Genomic DNA, 26,755 nt, shown 5'->3' on the forward strand with positions numbered 1-26,755 from the left:
AAATTTCACAAAACTGATAAAGCTAACTATTATAACAGGCTTAATTCCTTTCCAGAGTCTGTAAGTTATTTCTTACCAAACATAATTTGAGATGTAGTATAAGTAGGTTTTGGGGGTCATTTTCCTTAATTTTATATGTTATAATTTTATAATTTTCCTTTCAGTTAATAATGCTGAGAAAAGATTCTGATTTCATGTCAAGATTTAATTTGGAGATCTTTTGAAAACTTATCATCCACAGAGACAGGCCATTCAACAACAGCAAGATGAACCGAGAGCCGCAAAACCGAGTAAACCGGATAATCTGCCGTCTTACAAACCAGCAGATGTGGTCAGAGTCAGCGACTTCAACTTCATTGCCGTTCTCGGCAAAGGTAGTTTCGGAAAAGTGAGAGGAAGTTTTATTTTGTATCGTTTGCTGATTTCAAACAGTTTATTGCTTTCCATTTACAAGTGCAAACCCAATGCCTTTTATCCATGCCATGTCTGATTTGTGCTTGCTGATTCAAAAACAGTGGACGGTTTTCAGATTACTGATCCTCCTTCTTGACCAGACGACCAAGTTTTAAGTTTTCACAGAGCGTAATTTTACAAAGCATTTGTATTGTTTTTGACCATCTTTCATATTTAAAAATCACCCACATGCATATTTGAGGGAGAAAAAAAACAAAGGGCTTGTAACACTTTAGGAACCAAATTAATTTTGATATGTTTGTAGACTGCTTAAAGACACTGGTAACAGTGCAGGTTGCAAATATTATAAAACAGTTTTAATTATAAAGAACAGCTGAGGCTTGTAAATTAAAGCGAGACTGCTGAGGCTTAACACAAAGACCTGTTAGGTCAGTTCCTCAGATGCAACACTTTGCAAACTCACCACAGATAAGAAGTGACACAGATAAGAAGTTTAGAGCCTCAAACAGAATGTTTACAGTGTGTGTATACAAATTTGTCAAAGGCAGATGGTGTTCAATGCCATTCAAGGGTGTTCTGTTGTTTATATAAAAGTTAATATCACATCATTTGGTTGAGAAAGTTTGATTGAGATAAGATTAACAATTAAACATTTTAAGTCCTGCCCCGAGGAGGCCGACCTCATCTTCAATTTAAGCATTAAAGCTAGGAGCATTCCAGAGATATAATATATCTTAAAAAGGGTCTTGAATACCATAATAGCTGTGAAAACCTTGCCATCACTCAAAATGTTTCCTTTTTTCTTGGACTATGACATAACAAGACTTAAAATTGTGACTTTAATAGTCATCCTTAAATATATACTTCCGGACAGTTGGCTATCCAATTCCCTGTTCTCAACTCTTCTTGGATTTGCATGTTACCCTCTGGAAGACTAACCTCGTACAGAATAACTACGACTTGTCTCATAACACATCTCTCGGAAAGCCGGCCGGGGATCAAACTCACAGCTGCTCCGAGTTGTTAGCGTTCGTAATGCCTATTACCAAAAATATCTCCTTAAATACACTCGACCACAGCACTGGTCGTTAAATCACAAAAAGCTGATTAAGTAGCTGATAATTTTCAGATTTGCAGCGTGTCTTTTTCTCTCGGCCTCGGTAAGGTTGCCCAAAATATTTTTAGAATTAACAAAGAAAGAAGCCTCCATAGCTGATAATTTCTCTCTTTGAAACATTTCATTGCCAAAGTTTACACTTTATAGATATCTTAAAACTAATCTAGCAGAAAAAAGACCTTTCAGGGAAATAAGCTGTAGTAAATTTTATAGCGATTTATAAAACGTTAAGAGAAAATACAAGCAACCTTGAAAATCAAGAAAATTGCTTTATTCAATAATATTCTCCACTTTTTGTGTTGGCGAGAAGACTTGAGAGAAATGCAATAATCCCCATTTGAAATGTAAATATTTCTTTCCCCGAAAATGATGATTCATTAATTGATAGCCATATTAGGACATAAAAATTGAAGGCGATACTATTGAATACAAACTTGAGATTTTCTTGGATTCATAATGAAAATCTTGTCAATCTCTAAATCCATAAACTTTCTATTCCCCCAGGTGTTTTACCACCTGGAAGGTTCATCTGTCCATCAAGTTTTTTTAACAGAAGGAGTTTACAATGGAATGATTATTTATGAAGGTGGGGGGTGGGGGCATTTATCGAACAAATGGGGGGGCATTTTATAAATGATATGATTTTAGGTTTCTTTGCTTTCTCTCCCTGCATCACTTCCAGCCTGTCTCTCTCTCTTTATTCTTGTTCAGCATCCCCTCCCCTTCCCGTCCCCCTCCCCGTCCCGTCTCATGTCCCTTTACATTTGTGAGCAGATTCATTTATCCTAAATATTTTCTATCTTGCCTGTAGGTAATGCTGGCAGAGAAGAAAGGCAGCCCAGATCTTTACGCAATCAAAGTTCTAAAGAAAGATGTGATCATACAAGATGATGATGTAGAATGTACCATGACAGAGAAGAGAGTCCTAGCACTTCAGAGCAAGCCACCGTTTCTCACTCAACTCCACTCTTGTTTCCAAACCATGGATCGTCTCTACTTTGTCATGGAGTTTGTCAACGGAGGAGATCTCATGTTCCAAATTCAGAAAGTTGGCAAGTTCAAGGAACCATTAGCTGTGTAAGTGTACGGCAGTAACCTGCGTAGGTGTATGGTAGGATCAATGTAGGTGTATAGTAGTACCCATGTAGGTGTACGGTAGGATGGAGTGTAGGTGTACAGTAGTACCAATGTAGGTGTACGGTACGATGGAGTGTAGGTATACAGTAGTGTTGATGTAGGTGCACTTTATAGTTATAGTAACATATTCACGTAGGTGGAAGGTAGTATCAGTGTAGGTGTATTAACCATGTATGTGTATGGTAGTATTTGTGTAGTTAGATGTTGTCCATGTGGGTGTAGTCAGTGTAGATCTATGTAGGAGCATGCATAGCATGCTAGTATCTCTTGAAGTTGCCGTAGCTTCAGTGTAGGTGTACAGTAAATAGGATGTGGGTGTACAGTAGTATCAGTGTGGGTGTACAGGAGTATCAGCGGGGTGTACAGTAGTATCTGTGTGGGTGTACAGTAGTATCAGTGTGGGTGTACAGCAGTATGGATGTGGGTGTACAGTAGTATCAGTGTGGGTGTACAGGAGTATCAGCGGGGTGTACAGTAGTATCAGTGTGGGTGTACAGTAAATAGGATGTGGGTGTACAGTAGTATCAGTGTGGGTGTACAGTAGTATCTGTGTGGGTGTACAGGATTATCAGCGGGGTGTACAGTAGTATCTGTGTGGGTGTACAGTAGTATCAGTGTGGGTGTACAGTAGTATCAGTGTGGGTGTACAGTAGTATCAGTGTGGGTGTACAGCAGTATGGATGTGGGTGTACAGTAGTATCTGTGTGGGTGTACAGGAGTATCAGCGGGGTGTACAGTAGTATCTGTGTGGGTGTACAGTAGTATCATTGTGGGTGTACAGTAGTATCTGTGTGGGTGTACAGTAGTATCAGTGTGGGTGTACAGCAGTATGGATGTGGGTGTACAGTAGTATCAGTGTGGGTGTACAGGAGTATCAGCGGGGTGTACAGTAGTATCTGTGTGGATGTGTGGGTGTACAGTAGTATCAGTGTGGGTGTACAGCAGTATGGATGTGGGTGTACAGCAGTATGGATGTGGGTGTACAGTAGTATCAGTGTAGGTGTACAGGAGTATCAGCGGGGTGTACAGTAGTATCTGTGTGGGTGTACAATAGTATCAGTGTGGGTGTACAGCAGTATGGATGTGGGTGTACAGTAGTATCAGTGTAGCTGTACAGGGGTATCAGTGGGGTATACAGTAGTATCTGTGTGGGTGTACAGTAGTATCAGTGTGGGTGTGCAGTAGTATCAGTGTAGGTGTACAGGAGTATCAGCGGGGTGTACAGTAGTATCTGTGTGGGTGTACAGCAGTATGGATGTGGGTGTACAGTAGTATCAGTGTAGGTGTGCAGGAGTATCAATGGGGTGTACAGTAGTAACAGTGTGGGTGTACAGTAGTATGGATGTGGGTGTACAGTAGCATCAGTGTGGGTGTACAGGAGTATCAGTGTACGTGTATCAGTGTAGGTGTACAGGAGAACCCATGTGGGGTGTACAGTTTACACTAGCATCTATGTAGGGGCCCTGTACTGTGGACTCATTAGTGTTATTTATTATTAGATAGGTGGTCGTTGTTTATTATTAGATAGGTGATGTCTATTAACTCCTCTCTCGATTCTGTCTCCAGTTTCTACGCTGCTGAAATTGCTATAGGTCTATTCTACCTTCACCATCAAGGAGTCATCTACCGTGACCTGAAGCTGGACAATGTTCTCCTGGACGCTGAAGGTCACATCAAAATAGCCGACTTTGGAATGTGCAAGGAGGGTATGATCGATGGCTCGACAACTAAAACATTCTGTGGTACTCCGGACTATATTGCACCGGAGGTAAGATCTCGGCTATCGGAATCAGTTCTTACTTGGAGATGTGAAGAACAGCAACTTTTTTTCTTTTTTTTGGGGGGGGGGGCAGTGGTTATTGGTAAATTTCCCATAAATATATCATCCCACACTAAATTCTCTTGGCTCTGTTTATTATTTCAAATTAAGTGCAATTGAAATAGTTTAAAGTGTATTAAAATTTTTGTTTTGCTTTTGAGATCAATGTTTTTACACGAAAAATGTGGCTGGGTGACAAAAAAAATTCCAGACAGAATGAAATATTTACTAATTTTAAGTCAGAAAAAAGAGAATGTCTTAATTTAATCACAAAGCAGTTCAATTGAGGGAAAATACTAGGCAGGAATGGTCAAATTGCCCAACATGACAACCAAATACAGGCAGTTCCCTCGAGTACCTTGTGTGGATGAAAGGAGTAAAGTTTAACAATAAGAGGTGGGTCTGGTGAACAAACAATATCACAGCTGTTAGTTCAAGAAATTGAAGCACAGGCTACATAGAGAAGTAAATGATGAAGTTTGCATCCCCCTCCATCCCCTCCCCTCCCCCCGACCAACAAAAAAAAATCATTGTGAACAGCTTTTACTGCATTAAATAAAATATGTAAATCCTTCACATGACTGTCAAGTATGTTATAAAATTTGAGGAAACTTAAACCCATAACAAAGTCATTTGTTCATCTAGTGGGTATTGTTGACCAGACAATTTGCTGTTTTAAGCGACCCTATGAGAGTTTGAAGTATGAACTTTCATTGCGAGTAATTTGGGGTCTTAACACCCCTGTGTAATTTTTGAAAATTATCTCAATACCAGTAATTATTATACTTTTGCTTACAACTTTGTGGTAGGAAATCTATAAAATAAAAGGTTCTTCACACTTTAAATATGGCATGTTATATACATATATGACAAGGATAGCATACCCTAGGCAGGACTTTTTGAAGACTAAATTTGTGAATGTTCCCTAAACCTTGGACAATTTGACGTCAGATCAGTAAATTTTTGAGGGACGTGTCAGGCATCTGGAAGGCCATTAACCAGTTGTGAGGCTGCTGTTGGTTGATTAATACATTCACTGATGCATTTAAGGCCTTTGGCTGTATAATCTTAGTTTGTAGTTTCTTTTACTGCATTGTAAACAATGTTGCATTCCATTTTAAACACAAAGAACATAATAATAAGAAATAATTTTTTAGAGTATATTTTTAGAGCAATGGTATTACTGGATGGCTAGACAAACAACTATTTGGATAAGTGAACCAAAATAAAAAATAAAAACACCAAAATTAGATATCACCCAATGGGGTTAGATATTTTCTGCCACATTAAAGCCGATCCCTTCATGGAGGCCCCCCCCCCACCACCACTCAGGCCTGGTCATGTAACAGGTAATGTGACAGCAACAAACCCCTTCTCCACAATTTAATTTGTGTCTCGTAATTATGTCCAGCCAGTTTAATCTCTGTGAATGGAACTGTAGATGAATAAAACTGCAAGATGGTATCATAAACCTTCATACTTTTTCATGAGCTAGTCTCGCTTGAAGCTTGGACAAGTAACTCACCCAAACCTACTTTTTGTGTCATAATAATTATGTCATAATAGTTTAAAAAACCTTTTTTTGTTGTAATTTCTCTTCTCAGTGCTTTTGTAATCTCCCTCTTTTCATTAAAATATATTTTTAATGTAATTTATATCGCCGATGGCATATTGCAGAAAATGATCTGAAGGTTAAAATTCGAAGGTTAAAAAGGAGAGACCTTTTTTTTTTTACATTTTTCGTTAATTCAGGTCACATGGAAAATGATATAATGCTTGTTACTATGGTTACCATTTCTCTCTCTATTTAGATTGTTGCATACCAACCTTACAGCAAGGCCGTTGACTGGTGGGCATATGGCGTACTGCTCTATGAAATGCTGGCCGGACAGGTAATGAATACTCTCTGCTTTCTTCCTAGATGTCAGCTTGAGACCCACTTTTTTTGGTGCTGTTGTCGTCAGAATTATCGATAAATCTAACGATAGCATGCAATACTCAAAACGTGAACTACGATCAAATTTCTATGGAGTTGTAAAACAACAGGATATGTTGTCTGTTAAAGTCAGTTGGGCTGGAGGTTTCCTGGTGTGTAGAAATATTTTTTGTGTGTGTTTGCGTGTTTAATTGTGTCTGGACAATTTTTAGAAAGTTTTGTCATAATAAAATGAAAGAAAATAGAAAAAATAACAAGTTTGGTCAAGTAATGTCTTGCACTTCCAAATGGAAAGTGATCAATCTGGTACGTGTAACTACTCTGTAATTGTGGAACATCAGGGTAAACTCTGGCTAGGAATAAATATTTTAATCAGCCCTCACTTCTAAGCACCCTGTATCCACACAACAAATTTTGTATGTTCCAATGTCGTCAAAGGTTGTGCATAAAAAGTAGTTGTTTTTAGGAGAGAAACTTGAGAAACTTAACTGTTCCGATATTTTGTCCATTCTGACTTAACCCATTACGCTATCCACAGACCCTCGGCCTCTAATGTTCGGTCATATGTTACCTTTGGTCAAGCTGCAATGGCAAGTTTTGTGGCTCTTATGATAAAAAAAAATGATGTTCAAGTTTGTTATTAAAAGAATCCTTTTCAACTGAATCTATCTTACAATGTTTTTGCTTGAATTATTTGGCATAAGTACATTAATTTAAATTGATATAACAAATAGATAACTACTGGTTTCAGTTCAATTTTTCACCAGTTATTTGGTATAATAGTTCTTTTTCTCGTGAAATTCTTGGCGTCGACTAGACTTCTACGTGAAGAATCACCTTCGCAATTCAATCTTTCTTGTAGACCTTAACATTTGTTTCAAACATATTGAAATATTATACAGAAATTATAATTTTATTATTTCTCTCTTTTTCTGCTGTTTTAATATTCTTTTCTGCAAAAATTTAAATTCAAGGTAACAGATGTAAATTTTATGAGGTCAAAAGTATTGCCCTAAAAATTTGGAATTTTAACTATAAATGTTTTTAGCAAAGTTTCAAGAAATACTTTTTATTTTTATTCTTACAAAAAGGGGGGAATTTGTGTGACATTGGGAGAGTCAAATAAATTAAAACTATATTTCTGATTAATGGAAATGATATGCGGTTCGCTGCATAACCGACTCTTCAACTTTTAGGATGTGTGACCAATTTTGTCTGTCTAGTATAATATTGCTGTGTAGCAATACTTCACAGAGATGAACAACTTGAGTGATTATATGCAAATTGTATGCAGACCATTGTATGTTGACCTTTGACTGATTTCTTTCATAGGTCTGGGTGTGAAAGTCGTACATGATTGGTTATCACACTTAGTGATATGTAAATTAGCTTTAATCTACTCTGATTGGTGGATAGTGAACATGTGATATAGCTAAGTGTGCAGACCTCTTCAGCAACATGTTCAGTCTTGTGCTGCACACCAGATGGTCAAGAGTTTGTAAATAAATCATCTTTAAAATCAGGTGTTTGCTTGTTTGAGCCTATGTATCCTGTCTTTTGAAATTAAGCCCTGTTGAACTGGAGTAGGGTTGAGACAACACCCCATATGGATTCCAACACAATGACATACACATCCCATTTGGTTTATAGGGTTGAATTACCTTGGTTGATACATGGTAACCTATTTGTTACCTTGGATACTTACATCCATTTGGTCCTTCTACACACACTGAGAGTAAAACCACAGACTACATGATTTTAATGTTCACTTGCAACTCTACAGGATCACATAAAAGCTAATGCACCTGTCAAAGAAGAAAGAAATAATACAAAAAAACACATTAGATTGTTAAGTTTTGACAGGTCTGTCAATACCAAATGTCTAGATGCCAAAAAAATAATCTAAATGTATATATATAGCAGCTAGTGATAGCATTAAGTGATGGTTACATTAGGCACTTGCTATATAAGTAAACAAGGTGCCCCAGTATCATGTATATATAGCAGCTAGTGATATCAGCAAGTGATGGTTACATCAGGCACTTGCTATATAAGTAAACAAGGTGCCCCAGTATCATGTCTGGTTATAATAGACTGACTCCATTGGTTTATCAAGATTTACTGCCATCTCCTTATCGCCAAATGTCATAAGATGTATTTTCTCTTTCCTTTTCTCATCTCCTGTAGCCTCCGTTCGATGGTGACGACGAAGACGAGCTTTTCCATTCTATTATGGAGTATAATGTTTCTTATCCTAAATCTATGTCTAAAGAGGCTGTCAACATTTGCAAAGGGGTAAGTATATCCATCCAGAGGAGATGACAAATTAAAATAAAAAGAATCGTGTAAATCAACGCACCTTGTAAACCTTTACGACCCTTGAATAGATTCTTTGGGGTAGAAATACGTCGCGTCGTTGACGGATATTTCTGTTTCGAAGGGAAGATATCTTCCTGTCGGTCATGAGGTGTTTTCCAGATGCGACCGCCAAGTTGACATTTAAGGATGGAGGGATTTTATTAGTTTCTGTCATTGACACATATATATAGGGAAGTCAGTGTAGGTTGATGACAACAGTGAAGATTGATATATTGAATGTAAAATGATTGTGATACTTTGCTTTAAAGGGATGTTGTATTGTTCAACATGTGCCACAGTATGGAGACAGACAGACATGGGGGGGGGGTAGGGAGGGGGTAGTGTGTATGAGGAAAGTGAATCGCTCTTTTTCAGCCTCACAGTAAAATCACAGCCTCACTTTGTAAGTACCACAACCTTGCACATAGACCTAATTTGTAGACCTCAATTTGTAGTCTAAATATACCTCAGAATGAACCATTTGAAGTCGAAATTTTTTGACTACGGAAGGATCGCCAGACCTCCCCTTCCCCCACCCCCCCTAGAAAGGAGTTGACCTCATTGACCCGTAGGACCTCAGCTCCTTTTCTAATAAAATCCTTGATAGACTCCTCAACAAAAATATTTCATGTTGAGAACCCTTAAACTGATTCAGTCTTCATATAACAACGTTTGTGCCAGTTTTGAAGTAGAAAACTGTTTGTAATTATTGTGGGGGAAGAAAAAAAAAAAAATCTGGGCGACGTTTCATGTATGACATCATCACACATCTGCTTCAAAGTTCACATGTGGTAGAAAACGCAGTCAAAACTGTCAGTTTCAACACGTCATTTAGACGTTGAATTGAAATGCTAATCATTTCCTCAATGATATTCCTGCTTTCATCAGTCAGAAATGATAATTTGTGAACTCATTAACAACATGTTTATAATACGTCGATATACATATATTTTGTCTACCATTTTATATATTAGTTCATGACCATCTGTCCAAAAAGATAATTTGTGAACTCATTAACAACATGTTTAATATGTTGATATTCATATATTTTGTCTACCATTTTTATTATATGTTTAGTTCATGACCAAACGTCCCAGTAAGAGACTGGGTAGCGGACCGACGGGGGAGCAGGACATCCAGGAGCATCGATTTTTCATGAGGATCGACTGGGAGAAGATCACCAACCGTGAGGTGCAACCTCCCTTTGTGCCTAACGTGGTAAGTAGTATCAGATGGGGGGCTGCCGCACTCGGCGGTGCCCTGTCCAACCTCTCCTCTTCTCTCTGTGTGTCTTTGTAACATTACTAGCATCTTGCTACGACAGGAACGTCTCTTAATATTCCCTGTTCATTCCGTCTGATATGTCGTTGTCTGTCTGAAAAATGCCTGCTATGCGCATGCTGACAACAAAAAAAAAAATTAGCCGTCGAAAAGTGATCGGTACTTTTTTTAGAGCGATGCATCTTGCGACTGATACCCTGCATTTTTCCTAATAGAAAGAGAGAAGAAAATTGGGCAAATTGCAGAGAATTTTGTAAAAAAAAATTTGCATGAAAATATGTCAATAATTTGTGTCCAATGGGGTGAAGGGAATCATTCTTATTTCTTTTTCTCTTGACTTGTGTTGCATTTTTGATTATCCTTTATGGTGGCAGATCTTATCCCTCTCACCCATTCCCTCCCCCCCTCTTTCCATAATCCTATCTGACTCCCCCCTTCCATAATTCTATCTGAGCCTCCCTCTACCCTCCCCCCCCTTTCTGTCAAATCGTCTTTGAACCCTAGTAGAAATGTTCTATGCTGACTCAGTAAAATCTCTTCCCTTTGGTGCTCTGAATGTTTGGTACTAACACTTTTTAATACTCCTGACAGCAGGAAAAAAAAAATTCAGAGGCAGCTTTTGTTTGCTTTTAAAATAATATAAAAAGCATTGCCGGTACTGCACAAATTTAATAGTTCAGAAATTCCTATATTTGAAAAAAAGGAAAAGTTGAAAACTTAAAATATCAGTGTTTATAGCAAGACCTTTTTTTTTGAAGGTGGGGGGAGGGGGCTGCATCATTTGTTTTGCAATTAATGAATGGTATGCGATCAAAGTTTCCTTGGGTCACAGAATGACTTTTGTTCCCTCAGATACCTTTGTTAGCTATTAATCTTATGAACGTACAAAGACAGCCAAACCAAACAAAAAAAGTCATAATATTTGAAAATGAAATGTGATCATTTATTTTAAGCTACAGGTATCCGTTTTGAATGTGACAATGTTACGCACTATGTGTCTGTGAGAGTTATTTAATAAAAAAACCATAAAAGCAAACCCTACTTTATTAAATGGCAAGAATACCTCCTATCCTCACGTCAAATGTGTTTGAATGTGACATTGTGACCGTGTGACAGTAACAGTGACTAAACTATAATAACAGAAAGTTTAAGCAGCAAAACCCTGCTCAAACATAGACATTTTTTCAGATTAAATGTTTAATACAAGATCATCTGTTTGCTTGTTGCACCGTGACCATGCGTCTGTGAAAGTTTTCAAATGGAAATATCGTTGATATGAATCTTGGTAACAGAAAACCAACAGGAATGTTATTCAACAACAAACTTTGAAACTGATTTTTGTCAGGAAACTCCTGCTGTATTAAATATGTTTTTCCAGATCTGCTTGAATAAGCTCCCTGACAAAATACCGGACCCTGGTAAATTCTCAATGAAAGGCTTACCTAGGCTGTAATGTATAGTTTTAGATATATATATATACATATATATATATATATATATATATATACACTGTTGCTACAAAGTTTTGAACATAAACATTCCTGACTACCAGGAAGGACAACCTCTCACACATATGGTAATTTGAATCGAACAAAGTCAACTTTAACAAAGAGAAACATCTTTAATTAGTAAACTATAGACTGAGTCATATGATCATTAATTATTCAGTCTGCTCTGTATACCTCATATGTAGTCAAGTAATGGTAGCAGTTTCAAATTTCCTCATCTTCAACAAATACACTTTGTCCTCGTAAATAATATTGCCAAAGATGCTCGCGTCTCTTGAGAGGTTGTGCAGTTCCTCTTCCTATGTGTATGACTCTGATATTTCTGGCATAATAATAATCACTGTTCTCTGCCTTTCATTGGATATTCATTGAGCACAGCTGTCTTAACTCAGGGTCGTGCCCTCAAAGTTGTCGTGCCCTCGAGACTCAAATTACCTGTACAGCAGTCACGATAATTGATTGGGACCATTTTATAAACAAGGCATTTTAGACTCATTCATTCATATTCATTCATTCATATTCATTCATTCATTTATGAAAGCGTCATAGTTAATTATATTCACTCATTCACACCAAAGTCCTTGCTAAAGTCATGTAAAAATGATCGCAGAAAGTTCTCGAGGTGGAATCGGCAGAAAATGCATAGAAGAAATTCTGCTCTCAATTAGAACTTGCTACTGTATGTGTCATAAAGTCAGCTAGGAGAACCCATTTTGTTTTCATGAACAAATTATTGAAAGTAATTGAAGACTTTTTAAAAAAAATTGGTTTTCATTGCGTCATTTAATTTCTTTCCATGTGACAATATTTCAGAAAAGAAATAGGAACAATAGCAAAAAGAAGATGGAATTGAAATGTACGACCTCATTGTGGCACTACAACAGTGCGCAATTCCAAAATGGTATTTAGCCCCCCCCCTCCCCTAACCTTCTACCTCCTTTCCCAACCCTCTCCTAAGATGATTTTGGAAACAACGATACTCTAAAAAATATTTTTGTTTTCTCATTGCTCTGAAATCTGGGGAACGGGGAATCATTCAGCACAATTCTAACAATCATTTTACGGTCAAAATAATGTTGTTCGGCTTCAAATTCCTATATTGAAAGAATTTTGTGACAATTAGTAACAGTGGGAAAGGGGAGCAGGGAATTGTTCAGCACAACTCTCTCAATCATTTTCCGGTCAAAATAATGTCGTTTGGCTGCAAATTCCTATATTAAAAGAATCTTATGACAATTAACAGTGGAAAAAAAAACTGCAATTTGGAAATTTCATAAGAATCGAGATCGACAGCAAAAATTTCCCTCTCCAGTTTGTTATATGCAATGCTTGTTTGAGGTCTCTATACTTGCATGTACTTAAATCAGTAAAAAAAGGACCAGAATTGCGCATGGAGGGAATAATCGGTTTCAAGACATATATTGAAAGCATTTTGATATAATCATTGCACACATCAAATAATTGCTAGCATTCAAAGCATATAACGACCTTCTTTTTTTTTTTTTTCTTTTTGATGGATGGATGGATGGAATGATAGTTATTTCTGCATCTTTGTATGGTTAATCATATCTATCCATAAGTCCATTTGTGTTTTCTTGAACATTGAAACATATCCAACGTAGAAACTCCTATATCTTTCTGTGTATTTGTTTGTCGACATCTACAATTGTGAATATATTATATATTAAAGTTGCGGATATATACTAAAATGATTTTATTGAAGGATATTTGTAGGCAATGGTGGTAGGCCCCCCCCTCTCAAAAAAAAAATTAAAATTAAAGGCTGAGTGAACAGAAGTGAAAAAGTTTCTAGAAAGCAGGAGGTTAGGTTGTTTATGATATCTGTTAATTTATCAACCACTTTTCATATATTTGCCCGTTCACTGGTTTCACTGGTTTTCTTTAATATAATCTTTTCACTGAGGAAATTTGAAAAAAAAGGTAATTTTCGCAAACGAGAACCAAACTAGTAAACATACTGGCAGTAAAATGTTTGCACCAATTCTCCTCAAAATGGTATCAATTTTGGCATTAAATCCTAGTGGGGCCTTTTTCCTTGTCTTGTTTATTATAGTTATTACATACAATATAAATACATATATATATATCTTTAGTTTCTTATGCTGGATGGAGATGAAAAATGGATATAATTTGAAAGTTGATGAATGGTCTGCCCTATGGAGACAATAAACCACAACTGCTGCATTTTTAGTCTGTTAAGTCAAAATATTTGATTATAGTTGGTCTGTATCATCACATCGCAAAATGACTCTTTCTATGATAAAAACCAGAAATATTAGTTGGACTAGACATTTTAATTTCCTTTAATAATGTAGTAACTCTTGATAATAAAAACAGAAATTTTGGCTTTTTGAATAGAAATATTCAAATGACGTTAACTTTTTTGTTTTCCTTCCACGATTTCGTTGACGTTGAAGGTTAGAACTGACGTCATAGTGATCTACATATCATCTCATTATTTCCACTTTGTTTAATTCTTTAAAGGAGAGTCAAAGAGAGAGCCAAAGCAAAAATAAATGGAAGAAATGAAGGGGAAAATATATATATTTTTTTTAATTACAACTTAAAAACAGTTATTGAATTAATAGACTGGAAGATTTTTGGGGTTGGATTTTTTTTATGCTGGTAGTGCAATAGCTGAGGGATTCAATTTTGCCAGAAAACAGCGCCAACTATTTTAGCCTAGACCACGAAAATCACACCGGGGAGAGAGAAAATTAGCGTATTCTTCCACGGTCTGTGCAGGCAGTTTGACATCCGCTCCAAAAATACTCAGAATTCAAGTGGACATGACCGCAACGATATCATAGTTTAATAATGGGCAGAATCCAATAATTTTTTGTGTAAATATGTAATGACTTGGTCACATACACATACACACACAAACACGCAAGAAGGAAAGCTACTGTAGGTTTAATTTTCTTACAGATGAACAAAGGCAGTGGTCATTCTTCATTTTCAATATAGTTTGTTCAAAATGTAACATATTTACTCAGAAAGGTTGATGCAAAGCAAAGCTCAATTTAATGTTGTGTTATTTCTGTTACCTTTGAAATGCAGGATTCAGGTTTTTTTAGCAGAGGGGTAGATCACAGAAAAAAAGTTTTAAAATGAAAACTCTTTGAAAATTGTATTAAGCTTTTGTTCAAATGCAGCCGTTACAAAGTTTGACTATGATCAGGTATGAATTCAACAAAAGAAAAACAATTATTAATAATAAAAAAAAGAAGTTTATATTGATGAAATTTTCGGGTATAAATTTGCCAAGAATTTTTTTTAACTTCTATTGATCACAAAACAACTTAATTGGTTAATTACTTGTTGCTAATGACAATGAAGGATTGTTTCTTTAAATTAACACCACCAAAGTGTTAATACCAGATATTCCTTGGGGTGAGTCTCGTTCTGTACCTCCATCTCTCTCTCTTTGTACCCTTCTCTTTGATGTCTTCGGGTCGGTTCTCGTCGTACCCCCCTCCCCTTACGCATGTTCCACCACCGATCCCTCACCTCACTGTACCCCGTTTTTTGTGTCTTTTGTGTTTCCCTCTACAGAAAAACCCTCGCAAGCCAGAAAATTTTGACCCGTATTTCACGAAGAACGCCTGCACGTTAACGCCTACCGATAAGTTCATCATTTCCAACATTGGGGACGAGTTTGGCGGCTTCACGTTCGTCAATCCGCAATTTGACGGTTTCGTGAAGGGAGACCCAGAGTAGAAAGCAAGGAGGTGGCGTTAAGGACTCCAGCGACCCTCCTTCCCCTCCTCTCACACTCTCTCTATCTCTCATTGTGTCCTCGCTTTGATTGTACGTTGTTAAACAGTGTTAATCGGTCGTGGTAGAGTTCGTCGCCGCTTTTACAAAGCAATAACCAGTTTTTCTGCATTTTGGGTTTTCGTCAATGTTTACGGTGCTTGGTTTATTTAGTCGGCAAATAATCGACAGGTTTTTTGCTCTTCGTAGCCGAAATGAAGATGTGGACAAAAAAAATTCCTGGAAAATTTTAACACAATTTAGCAACAGGCTTTCTTATAACCCTCCTCGCCTATAGAATCAGCAAACAAATTTTTTTTCTTGTTGATTTTTTTTATTTTTTTTTGGTACCATAATAATGCAAAATGATTAAATATTAATATTTGTTAGTACAAATGCTATTAAAGTAGATGAAATAATAATAATTATGATATAGCCTGTAGTTTGTCGTTTGTAGTTGTAACATGCATTCCAGATACCAGCTTAGAGTGGTTGCTTGGTAGTTAGGAAATGAAATATATACATTGATAAGGTAAATGAAAAGACTTATTAAAACGTAATGAAATATAATCTTTATAAAAGTTGTATCCAAGACCATTAATGGTGATGGTTAAGTTAAGTATTTTATGCAAACACCAAACAATTTTGTTTCTCCCCTTTCTTTTCCTTTTTTTTTCATCTGACAAGGTGTCAGTTTTGCATTTGTATTTTGTCATGTTGTAATTGAATCATTGAGATGGCAATGAGAATACACTAACTCCAAGGTACATAGCCTGGGGTTGGTTGTTGGGGTTGGCGAATACCCCCCCCCCCCAACCCCACCACTTTATTCAACCTCACAAAAGTTAAAAAATAGTTATTAATTCAATCAAGTTTAGACCTGAAGGAGGATGCTATCAGCCCACCACTCTGCTTTAGAAGTCAGTTTCAGTCACCTTAAGAGCAGTACCACCTCCTTTATGAAAATAAATAAATAAAACCCTAGACCCTGAACCCTGAATATCATCTAAAACCCCTTCTTTCTTTTTTCTTTTTGTTAAAATCCTAAGATATGTTTAATTAGTTTCATGAATTAAGTTTGGTTGAGATGATGATGGCCAAACCAAACCATTGTACTTTGATGTGTAAAAACCTGAATAATGATGAGATCAGAAGGCTTGTACAGCAATATATAAAGGGAATAATAGGGTAGGCTTAATGTGACATATAACCTGTACTGTGTGTGTGGTAGGCTATTTGTCGCGGTCGTGTCTTTTACTCACATGTTGGTCAATCTCATTTAAAGGGGGGTGTCATCAAGGTACAGCTTAGCTTCCCTTATCTCATCTCCCAAAGCCCTGACAGGTGATGGATGATGTTATCTGTTTACCTCGTGCGAGGTTGTGTCTATCGAAAGGAATTGTTTTGTTTTTCATTAACATCAAGCTGTTCTAGGCGATAAGAAGTGTTAACAAAGTGTTCTGTATTTGTTAAATTGTGTCATTTTTTATTGCTTTCTTTGATAGTCTCCATGTGTGGTTGATATCAAACTCTCTTTCCTAAAAGCAAATTGAAATATCTCTTTGTTATTGTCCTCCCCCCCTCCCCTCCCCCCTTAAGACCAAGGCTACTCTACTTGTCCTAGATGTTGAGTGCCCTTGCCAAAAAAAAAAATCAAAAATGCCAACAACTGTTGTTGGGGAACTGATTTCTCAGCCAAGGTTTCATTTTCTTGAATTTTCAGATTTTACACTCTTAGTTTGTGATTAATTATCATTGAATACGCAAAAACATTGAGTATAAATCCAGTGAAACATTTAGATATGATTTAGTATTAACTTTCAGTATTGACTATGATATGGCACTTTATAACTCAATTATCACCTCAAATGAATTAAAATTTTAAAACATATTTATATCGGTCTCAAAGTCTTTATAATCAATATGCTATGAACCAACCTATACCGATTTCATAGAGGCCTATATATCCAAATGTTTATTTACGTTAATGGTGTCATAAGACACAAAAAAAAATTGTTTGTAACATTGTAAAATTATGGCAACACCTGACTCATATTGCAAAAATAATTGCCCCCAAAATTATGGTATCACTGGCGCTAATTTAAGTCAGTTTAAATGATTTGCTGGTGCAGATGGCTGTTGGCCAGTGTAAAGAAAGTATACTGGGGTTTATCTAGACACAGTATTTTTTTTCCCACTAATTCTGCCCAGTATTATTCACACTTTATATATAGTTGATCAAAATAAGTAACCCAAAAAAACTTGCCCACCGAATCATAGTTTAATACCAGGGGAGTGATTAAAAGCAGTGACTTCTCAAATTTCATCGTTTTGTCGACCAGATATAAATACTATTGGTTTCCCTATTTATATAATAAATCAATCACCTTCAAAACGCAAAAATAGCAAACTGATTTTTTATTGATTTTTATTTACTTATTTCATTATCTGAAATAAAACTTGACTTGTTAGTGAAGCTAATGAACTTTCAACTAGACAAATTTTTAAGCTGCTGAATATTCAAATTTATCAATGGTTCAAAATGCAAGTTTACTGATCCAGTCATCGAGTGTATTACATTGTTGTTTTTGTAGTTGTTCTTGGGATTTTGTAACCGATGTGAATCAAGAAAATGATCAGAATTAAAAAGGAAAATGGACAACTGCTTTTATTTAAAATTGAGTGTTTCCAAGAAGGCAATTGAGACTGACATATTCAATACTGTATGATACGTATAGCTCTCTCACTATTTAACCGAGTTATTCTATGAACCAAAACATGGATGTGATTGTGTCCGGAAATGCTACTGAGAGCAAACATTGCTGGCATAAATTAGGTGCAACATATGGTGAATTAATTATTTACTGTTAGTATTAGATTAGAAGAGCCACATTCCAATCATGTGCAGTAATCACTTTTGTTTTAAGGTTTTGTTTCAAAAATAGGACAGAGTCCAGCATTGTTTAGAAAGGCGATAGAAATCGTAAAGTTGGATGTCTAGTTGAATTTTGTTGTTGAAATTGATTAATATTCATCTCAAACTTAAAAATTAATATTCATTTGATTTCAGCAAAAATTGCATATTCATAACTGCATATAAAGAGAAAACCTGAATATGGTCCTATGAACTATGAAAAAATATCGCCAATATAAAAATCATTTAAATGAAAACAGGAATATCCGTTGCAGTTTTAGGTCAATTTAAAATCTTGACAATGGGGACTTGACTGTTCCCGCTATGACATACTATCTTCCCAGGTGGCTGTCAATTTGAATAAAATGAATATTCATTGCATTAATTGCCTTATAGATCTGACAAGACTTGCAGTACGATGATTTAATAAATGTCAATTCTGCATGTAGAGACCCAGCTACTGCATTTAGAAAAGATGAGTTCTTTTTAAGTACGCAACATATCCCAAGTATCACAAAAGCTTAAATTTCATATTCAATGACTTAGTTTAATGCATATTCAGTATATGATGAATATACATGTTAGCTTAACAAATTTTTTTTTTTTTTTTTTTTCTTTTTTGGTGATAGGATTAACTGTGTACACTTACTCAGGAAGCTTCAAGCGTTTTCTTTTATATTGCCCTGACACTTAATGAATAATTAATATTTGTCCCAAAAGATGCACATTTCATTTACCATTTTATGATGTTGTAGTTTGCATATTAACTTTAATATACTTTATAAAGATATGTATCTTACCAATGAATGTTAATATTTTGTTATTTTAAGCCCCTCTTTCTTTCTTGTTGGGGGGGGTGGGGGGGTAGGGGGAGGGAGATTTTGAATAGTGTTCTAAGCTTTTGGTAATCATGGTATGCTTAACATTCCGGCCTATGCAAAACAAAACCCTTGAAATAATCCAAAATTCCTCCAATTTATGGTATCTTTATTTCGGGAAAATTGTTTTATTCCTTGCAGTGTTAAATATACTAACAATTCAGAACCAAAATATTAATTTATTAATCAAAATCAGAATGACTTAAAGAAACCATCTTTACTCCAAAATTGCAATGAGTTTGAAAATCCTTTTTGGATAACTTATTGAATATCTTTGGTCCTTGATCCAATGATTTTTTTTGAATGACGATGAAAGAGACAATAGATCATTAAATCTTTTCAAGGGAGTTGATTTCAATGTGTTGAGAAAAAGGTATCAGATTTCTCCGATAAAAATTGAATTCTTCTGTAGCTTTTGATTGGTCATACTGCATAGATGCATATCCACCAAATATCCGACTTGGTTTCCAACGAAACTATGAATAATCTACGTAAAATGTATTTATGAAAATTTTCTAAACCATAGTAATAATTAGCAGTATCTCTTTCAACATTTTTCTTTCTTAGATCTTTCATTTATATATTACTTTGTATAACTATTATAAAAAAAAAATTATTATATTTGGAAAATACGGTCTTAATTTTTTCCCCCTGTATCATGTATTACGCACGATCTCTTCTGCTGTAAACATTTGACGAAATATCAGAAGACAATTTTCTTTTTCATCTTTCTACCTTTTATTTTCAATTATTGGTGGAAGTTCTGCACAAAAGGAAGGGTTTTCGGTATTTGTAATTGTTCATTATATTATATGTATAATATTATATGTAGTTTACTTGATAAGCAACATTTCTGAGGAATGCCGCTCAAAGCAAAATTTCTTTTGCGTCGTAATGACGGGATATTTTCGTTTCTATACTAGAAATGTGTAATTGATAGAGGGGGCTAAACCATAATCTACGGGATATGTTATATCACCCAATTTGTACAGCAGACTATGTGAGGGAAAAGAGGGCGCTTTTGATAAACATGTAAGTGGGCCAGTACAATAGATCAACACTTTGGTTTGAAAAATGAGGCGAAAAAGTTTGCCATAGTCAGCCTTTGCTTTGGAAAATATAGAACAAAGCCATGCAGGAGAAATTAGACATTCAAGAATTTTGAATAGAGATGTGTCTTGATTTGCATACATTATTTTTGCAACATTCCGATCATTTTTAAGTTAAAAGGGGATCTAACTATTTGAGGTTAAATATGTACTTCCCTGGGTATTTGTTTTTGTTATACAATATAGTGAAGGGTATTGCATTTTAGTGTGTATTAAACTATATGTAAACTGCCGTTAGGTGCTCATTCACTATCCACAACCTTCAACTTTAGCGGCATGATGACTTGCTTGCCTATAAGTGCCTCATTCATAATAATACAGTTGCAGATGTAATCTTAATATCTCACTGGGTTGTCACTGTCGGTTATTTTCTCGTTTTCTTAAATTTCTCATGCTTTATCCGTCTTCAAACCTTGAGATTACAAATCATTGCCTGCCAGTACAGTATGGTGGTTATTGGGCTTTTTATACAGGCAGTCATAACTTACTGTGACTGGCATTTAGCTAACCTTACTGGATATAAGCTAAACTACGGAAATGGCCATCAGCATGCATCTCTAGTTATATTTGACCATCAGCAGCATGAAACCAGAGCAAGCATGAAATAACGAAGGCGTTAATTTCTCCTCTAAATTCCAAAAAAAATCGCAGACAAGCATTCATTATTAGTGTGAGCATGAACTATTCAGCTTTAAGAAGAAGAATAAAATACCTTTCTTCTCCAGCCTTGTGAAAATTCATATGGCATGCCATAATACACACAATATGGAAATGCTGCTTCCTAAAAAGTTATAGTGATATGTCATCTGCATAACAATTGACTGACCCAAATTTTCTCGTATTAATGTCCTTGTTTTGAAGGAAGTCACGGAGAACTAGGGTGGATGTAGGTCCTTGTCCGAATTGGGGAAGGGGATCGGGGGGTAGTAATGTCGTATACCTTATATTTGCATGACAATTAGGGTTCAGATTTGGGTATTTGTCATAACTGTACTATTACGGCTGTAGGTTGCAAGCGTAATTATATACTATAGTCTCATAGGATACACACACACTGTAAGAGGTGAATGTTGGACGGCGGTTAATCCGTGGTACTTATATCCGAGACTTGCCTCCATTGATTATAAAGTGTATAAGACCACATTAAACACATTCATGTAAATCAATGTGAATTGTTCGTTTTCTGAGGGTAGTTAAGCTGTTTACTGGTGTGCATGGTTAACTATATCTGAAGGGAAGTTTGGAATTTAACAAAAAAATGAAACAAAAAAATGGAAATACAACTGAACAAAGCATTTATATTTGGTTTTCTTATTACGAATTCAAGTCTTAATATGTTGTTTATACATTAAAACCGGAATGGAATCTCTTCGCGATTATTCATAACGAATACATCTGATATTTTGGAGAAACAAAATTCAAATATTGTATTAGGAACTGAATCCCGACCATCAACTGGAAATCGCTTGACTCGGCTTAGCAATATTATCATCATTTGTCTACACGACAATACGTATATTCGTTTATTTCGTCTCATAAATTGTTTAATCTTTGAGGTTCACCCAGCCTGTGTTCCACCCAATCGATTTTCTAGTCTAGTAAATAAACCGTTTCGGTCAATAGTTCATTGCTTATTGACGGTCCATTCTATCTGGACGTTTTCACCTCCTGAAATCAGAGTCAAATGCCATTCAAAATACCCCAACCCACCCCCATCCCACTTCAAACTTCAGATTGAATCCTCTTAAAGCACTTCTGCGTGTTACCTACAACGACGTAATTGTCAGAAAGTCGTGGCTGTAGCTTACAGAATGCAAATTTGTAGTGTGCTACCAAGTCTCTCAATGTTTTTTTTTTTCTCTCCACACAAGAGAAGTCAAAGGATGAAGTAAATTTAAAAAGCCCATTTAAAAAAATTCCCATATGACCATAAAATTTCTGCGCCAGCATGCTTACATCAGCTCGAATGGTCTTTGTTGGCACCAAAGTAAAGATTGGAGGAAAATTTCCATAAATTATTCTTTCTAACCCATTTTTTAATGTTTGTTATTATATTTGTTTAAAACAAGAAAATCGTTTTCGTCAAAATAAGTACAAAGTGTATGCCCATATTGCAGGTTTTCGAACTTTTCAAAATGGTCGCCAGTAATCTTTACATGAAGTTTGCGTGATAAAATCCTTAGGCAATAATGTAATGAAAACAAATAGCTAACAGTGATAGGCATCCACTCATAATATGGCGAATCGGAAAACGACTATACTATGCCTCTGAGCTCCTTTTTTTTTACATCATGTCGAAAAATAATATTCTGTGTTGAAATATTATTTGTAAGAGTCCTCTACATAGCCTTAGCCAGTGGAATGTCAAGAAAACCTTATGCAAATGTTCTTTGATGTTACCATGGAAATCTGGACATCGAGAAGTAGGTACTTGAACTCATTGGAGGACTTACGTTTGCTGTCGTCTGCGATATCTTTTCATTGAAGTCTGGATGTTGCTGTAAAGTGTAACCTGATCAGTGTGTACAACGACTAACTAGAACCAGCAGACGGCAGTTTACAGGATCCCGATTGGCTCACTTTGACAGTGATGAAGTTACGTTCACTGAAACTTTCCGCAGTACTTTTTTTAAGAGATTATTCTGCATTTCTGTTCCTTGACATGTTTAACATTGTATTGTTCTTAATGTAATGATCTTAGTTTTGTGTATTGCTAATCAAACCGATTTTTTTTTTTTTTTTTTACTTTAATGAATGAATGTTCATGTTTTTATAGTAGTTAGCTTATTCCTGCATGCTTTTGACCAGTTCCTAAGCCTCATGCATGCTTTTACATCCCAAACCCCGCTTGCTGGCAGAAAGGGCAGTGCCATCTTTGTCTCTCTGTGTGGGCAGATGTGAGTATCTTTAACATTTTCTCAAAGAATTTCGCTCGAATGATTTTTCTTATATTGCATTTATTCTTCTCTGTTATACGTAGATTGCTTTTCTTAAGAATTACATAAAAAGGACTTGCCTCATACAAGTAGATCTACTTTTCATAAGATCCTAAAGAATGATCATCTGTTCGTTGAATGGTAAAATAAGAAGTCACCGCAGGAAGGTGAAATTTTTCTTTTATGATATAGCACATTTTCATAATTTATACTCACTGTGTCCCCAAACAAGGGTAGGAGAGTAACTAATGAAGAGGTGTTTTGTTTATTCTACCATTGCTCGCAAAATGCAGTTCTGAACTGAATGTTCTTCTTAACGCTTGACAAAGTTTTATTTTATGCATACCGCTTTATATTTATAATAGATGGCGGTATTTATTTATTCACTAGGGTGTGTCAAAAGGGCGGTGTTTATTGATTAAGGGCGGTATTAATAAAGAACGGCACTTACAGAGTGCTTCAATGAAGGAGTGTAAACTTTCAAGGCAATTGTTTACTCTTAGTCATAACTTTCTTTCGTCATCAAATGTAGTAGAGAGAAACCTTTTTTGTTTACCTGTTCATTAAGGTCAAAGTAGATGCTTAAAATATGAAAGAAAAAAGAAAAAAAGGGAGTTTACGTATTCTGCTTCGCATGTAGAAATCCCGGCAAAAGTTGTTAATATCATTAACGGATCAAGTGTACTGCTAAATTGTGACGTTTGGAATGAAAAGAACAAATTTGCATAAACACCCCATATTGCGGAATAGTGTGAAGGACTGTATCGGCGCGAGGCAGAGAAACACCTTGTTGTTGAATGGGGATAAATATCCGAACATCTGGGACTTTGACTACGGTTACAAATCTCGATTAAACATTGCATTGTAATAGGCAGAATTCTTTCCGACCTAACTGATCTGAAAGTTACTCCATTGCATGTATAGAACAGCCTTAAAATAGTTTCTACAAGTCGATGCTTCATGTCATCAACTCTTTTCGATTTTGTTCTATATTATTACTTTCTCCCCCTCTCTCTCTCTCTCTCTCTCTCTCCACCTTTCTCCGATATTTAGACCGGGAAACAGGATACGAATAACTTCGATCGCGAGTTTACCCGAGAAGAGCCGAACCTGACGCCGACGGATAAACTGTTTATAATGAACCTGGATCAGACTGAATTTGACGGTTTCTCTTTTGTTAATCCCCAATACGTCAGCTGAATGAAATTGAAAACGTTAAAAGTAATATTTGGAAATTGGGTACTTTGGTCTCGTTTAATGAAATTAATGTTCCCATGGTAACCGTGTACTTTGGTAGGACCTGAAGTGCTTTACAATCCAAGAACATATGAGAAAGACGTTTTTTTATGATAAAATCATGAATATTACACATGCCTTATAGTCAACTTTATTTAACTATGTGCCGAGAGATAGTCGGGTTTCGTAAATTTTGCTCCCACAGAAACAAAGTTTACACCCGACAGAGGTTCCACATTGTTGATAAATACAACGTTCTATCACAAATCCGATACATCATTAGTTGTAGTCTCGTTAATTTAGGCGAAAACTGATCGAAAAGTAAGAGGCCATTACGAGAAGTTTAAAATGAGTTATTAGCAAAATACCGCCAAAGATTGACCATGACTTTTGTTGTTTCATTATGGAATTTCTTAGGATGAAATTGAACAATTGTTAGCGTCATCAAAACAACTAATAATATTTTAACCTTTGTAGAGTTACTGTGAAGCTATAACAAGGTTAAGAGAATTTACAGCCCATCATTTGGGGTGGGGTGGGGGGCTAGGATTGGGTGCAACATGTTTTAAAAAAAGTAACATCATGCATATTCATGTCTTGAGTGTCATTGAAAAGATAAATCACTCATTTAAGTTATTAGATTGAAACGGACGCATGCTGTTGATTGCATCTTATATCGATTTAGCTGTAACTGTGAACTACCGAATCACGTCTCCACGAAAGTTAGAAATACGTGAAATAGAAATGTGAAGGTTTATATTTCGGAAGTTGTTATTAAGATCTGCCATCCGTCATAGGGATAGAAGTGGGGGGGGGGGGATATAAATAATAAATAATATAAATATAAATAAATAAAAATAATAAATAAATAAAATAGAAAAAATAGAAATATAACAATGGCATTTTTTACTCACACAGATCGAAAGCTACAAGTGGGACATTCATGTTACCTCTTGCATTCATCAAACTTTACCGTCATCGTGGAAGTAGGTTTTCAAAGTGCTCTCCTAGTTACATAGGTACGATTAGTATCATTTCCTCGTCCCCACCCTCCTTCCGTAGTTTATCAAAGATCGACCATTCTTCGTGACAACTGCCTCAAGTTGATGCATTGAAAAATTTGATCTACTTGATGAACTTTCAATCTAACATGTTTGAAGTAAATTAGTTAGTGAACTATCACGAGTATATGAAACGTTTGATTTACTCTAGATCAATTTTTTAATCTGATTAGAGTAAAAATAGATAATATTACATTAATATTATAGGCTTTAATTATCCGGATGTAAGCCAAAAATGTTTGGTGGGTGACGTCACAATTTTGTCTACCGAATATTTCGGATTCGAAAGAAATGTGATTCGTTTAAATTTAATTTCATCAATTTATCGATATGATTTTCATTTATTAATTACGTTATTTCTAGATAATACGAATTACAAATGATCCATTAGGTTGATTTTTTTGTGTCGTTGAAATGAAGCAGTATGTAATACAAATACAATAGTCGTACATGTTGTTAATATTACATTAAAGCCGGAAAAAAACTAATGAAGGATAAAAAATATATATATATCAAAAGAAATAGCCGCCCAACAAAAGTGATTCCCCCCCCCCCCCCCCCACCCATTTAATAGTCTGAATTCTTAACATTATTAACATTGCAAATAATTATGGAAGTCAACATGTAGAGACCTCTGGCACGTAATCAAAGTTGAAGTCACGCCGAAGAAAACAAAATTATCATATGAAAGCAACTTTAGTGGAAGCGTAAGAAAAATCCGCTGGCGGAACGACGAACCCTGTTTGGAAATAACCTGTTATAGATATTGATCGACTGTCATCAAACTAAACAAACAAAAAAAATAAAGAAAAAATGGAAAGTGTTGTTGAACAACTATTATTTTGTTTTATAGATTGTCTCGTTTCATTAGGTATGAAGATAAAATTACCCACTTAATCCCCTCCCTCCTCTCGACCCCCCTCTCTGTCAACCAAACTTCACCCTCCCCCCCCCCCCCGCCCGCGTGTTTGACATACAGTTCCGTTGCATTTTTTGCATTAATTTAGCGATTTATCTGCATGGAAACGCACTATCACTAATATAATAATAATAATCATAATAATGGAAACTGAGAATAAACTATTTTGGTCAGTAACTGAGTAAGAAGAGGCCTTTGATCTGAAGCTGTTTAAAGTATTAAATATGCCATAATAAATAATTTCGTTTTCCTATACTCAAAATAAGTTTTAATCTAATTTCATCAATTATCTGAGAATGTTCTCAAGTTTATATTGGTAACATAAGATACACACGTTTATCGTTCGAGATTACCG

The 26,755-nt window shown here is 35.7% G+C and overlaps 1 protein-coding gene across 4 annotated transcripts in view; it reads left to right on the forward strand.

Annotated features, from left to right (window-relative positions):
• Nucleotides 1-25,231, forward strand: part of LOC139960659 (protein kinase C-like) — a 153,685-nt gene extending 128,454 nt beyond the window's left edge. For 2 of the 4 annotated variants that reach the window (XM_071959205.1, XM_071959207.1), the window contains 7 exons: nucleotides 242-388; nucleotides 2,343-2,608; nucleotides 4,235-4,436; nucleotides 6,299-6,379; nucleotides 8,611-8,718; nucleotides 9,859-9,999; nucleotides 24,238-25,231. In XM_071959205.1, the coding sequence (XP_071815306.1) occupies nucleotides 242-388; nucleotides 2,343-2,608; nucleotides 4,235-4,436; nucleotides 6,299-6,379; nucleotides 8,611-8,718; nucleotides 9,859-9,999; nucleotides 24,238-24,384 (1,092 nt within the window). In that variant the 3' untranslated portion in view covers nucleotides 24,385-25,231. Of the gene's footprint in view, nucleotides 1-241; nucleotides 389-2,342; nucleotides 2,609-4,234; nucleotides 4,437-6,298; nucleotides 6,380-8,610; nucleotides 8,719-9,858; nucleotides 10,000-15,146; nucleotides 21,544-24,237 lie in introns of those variants that run through there. The other 2 variants (XM_071959204.1, XM_071959206.1) reach the window with 1 other exon arrangement.
• The last annotated feature ends 1,524 nt before the right edge of the window (nucleotides 25,232-26,755 follow it).

The sequence above is a fragment of the Apostichopus japonicus genome, chromosome 19 (assembly GCF_037975245.1).
Source record: "Apostichopus japonicus isolate 1M-3 chromosome 19, ASM3797524v1, whole genome shotgun sequence".
In the NCBI taxonomy this organism is placed as follows: Eukaryota; Metazoa; Echinodermata; class Holothuroidea; order Aspidochirotida; family Stichopodidae; genus Apostichopus; species Apostichopus japonicus.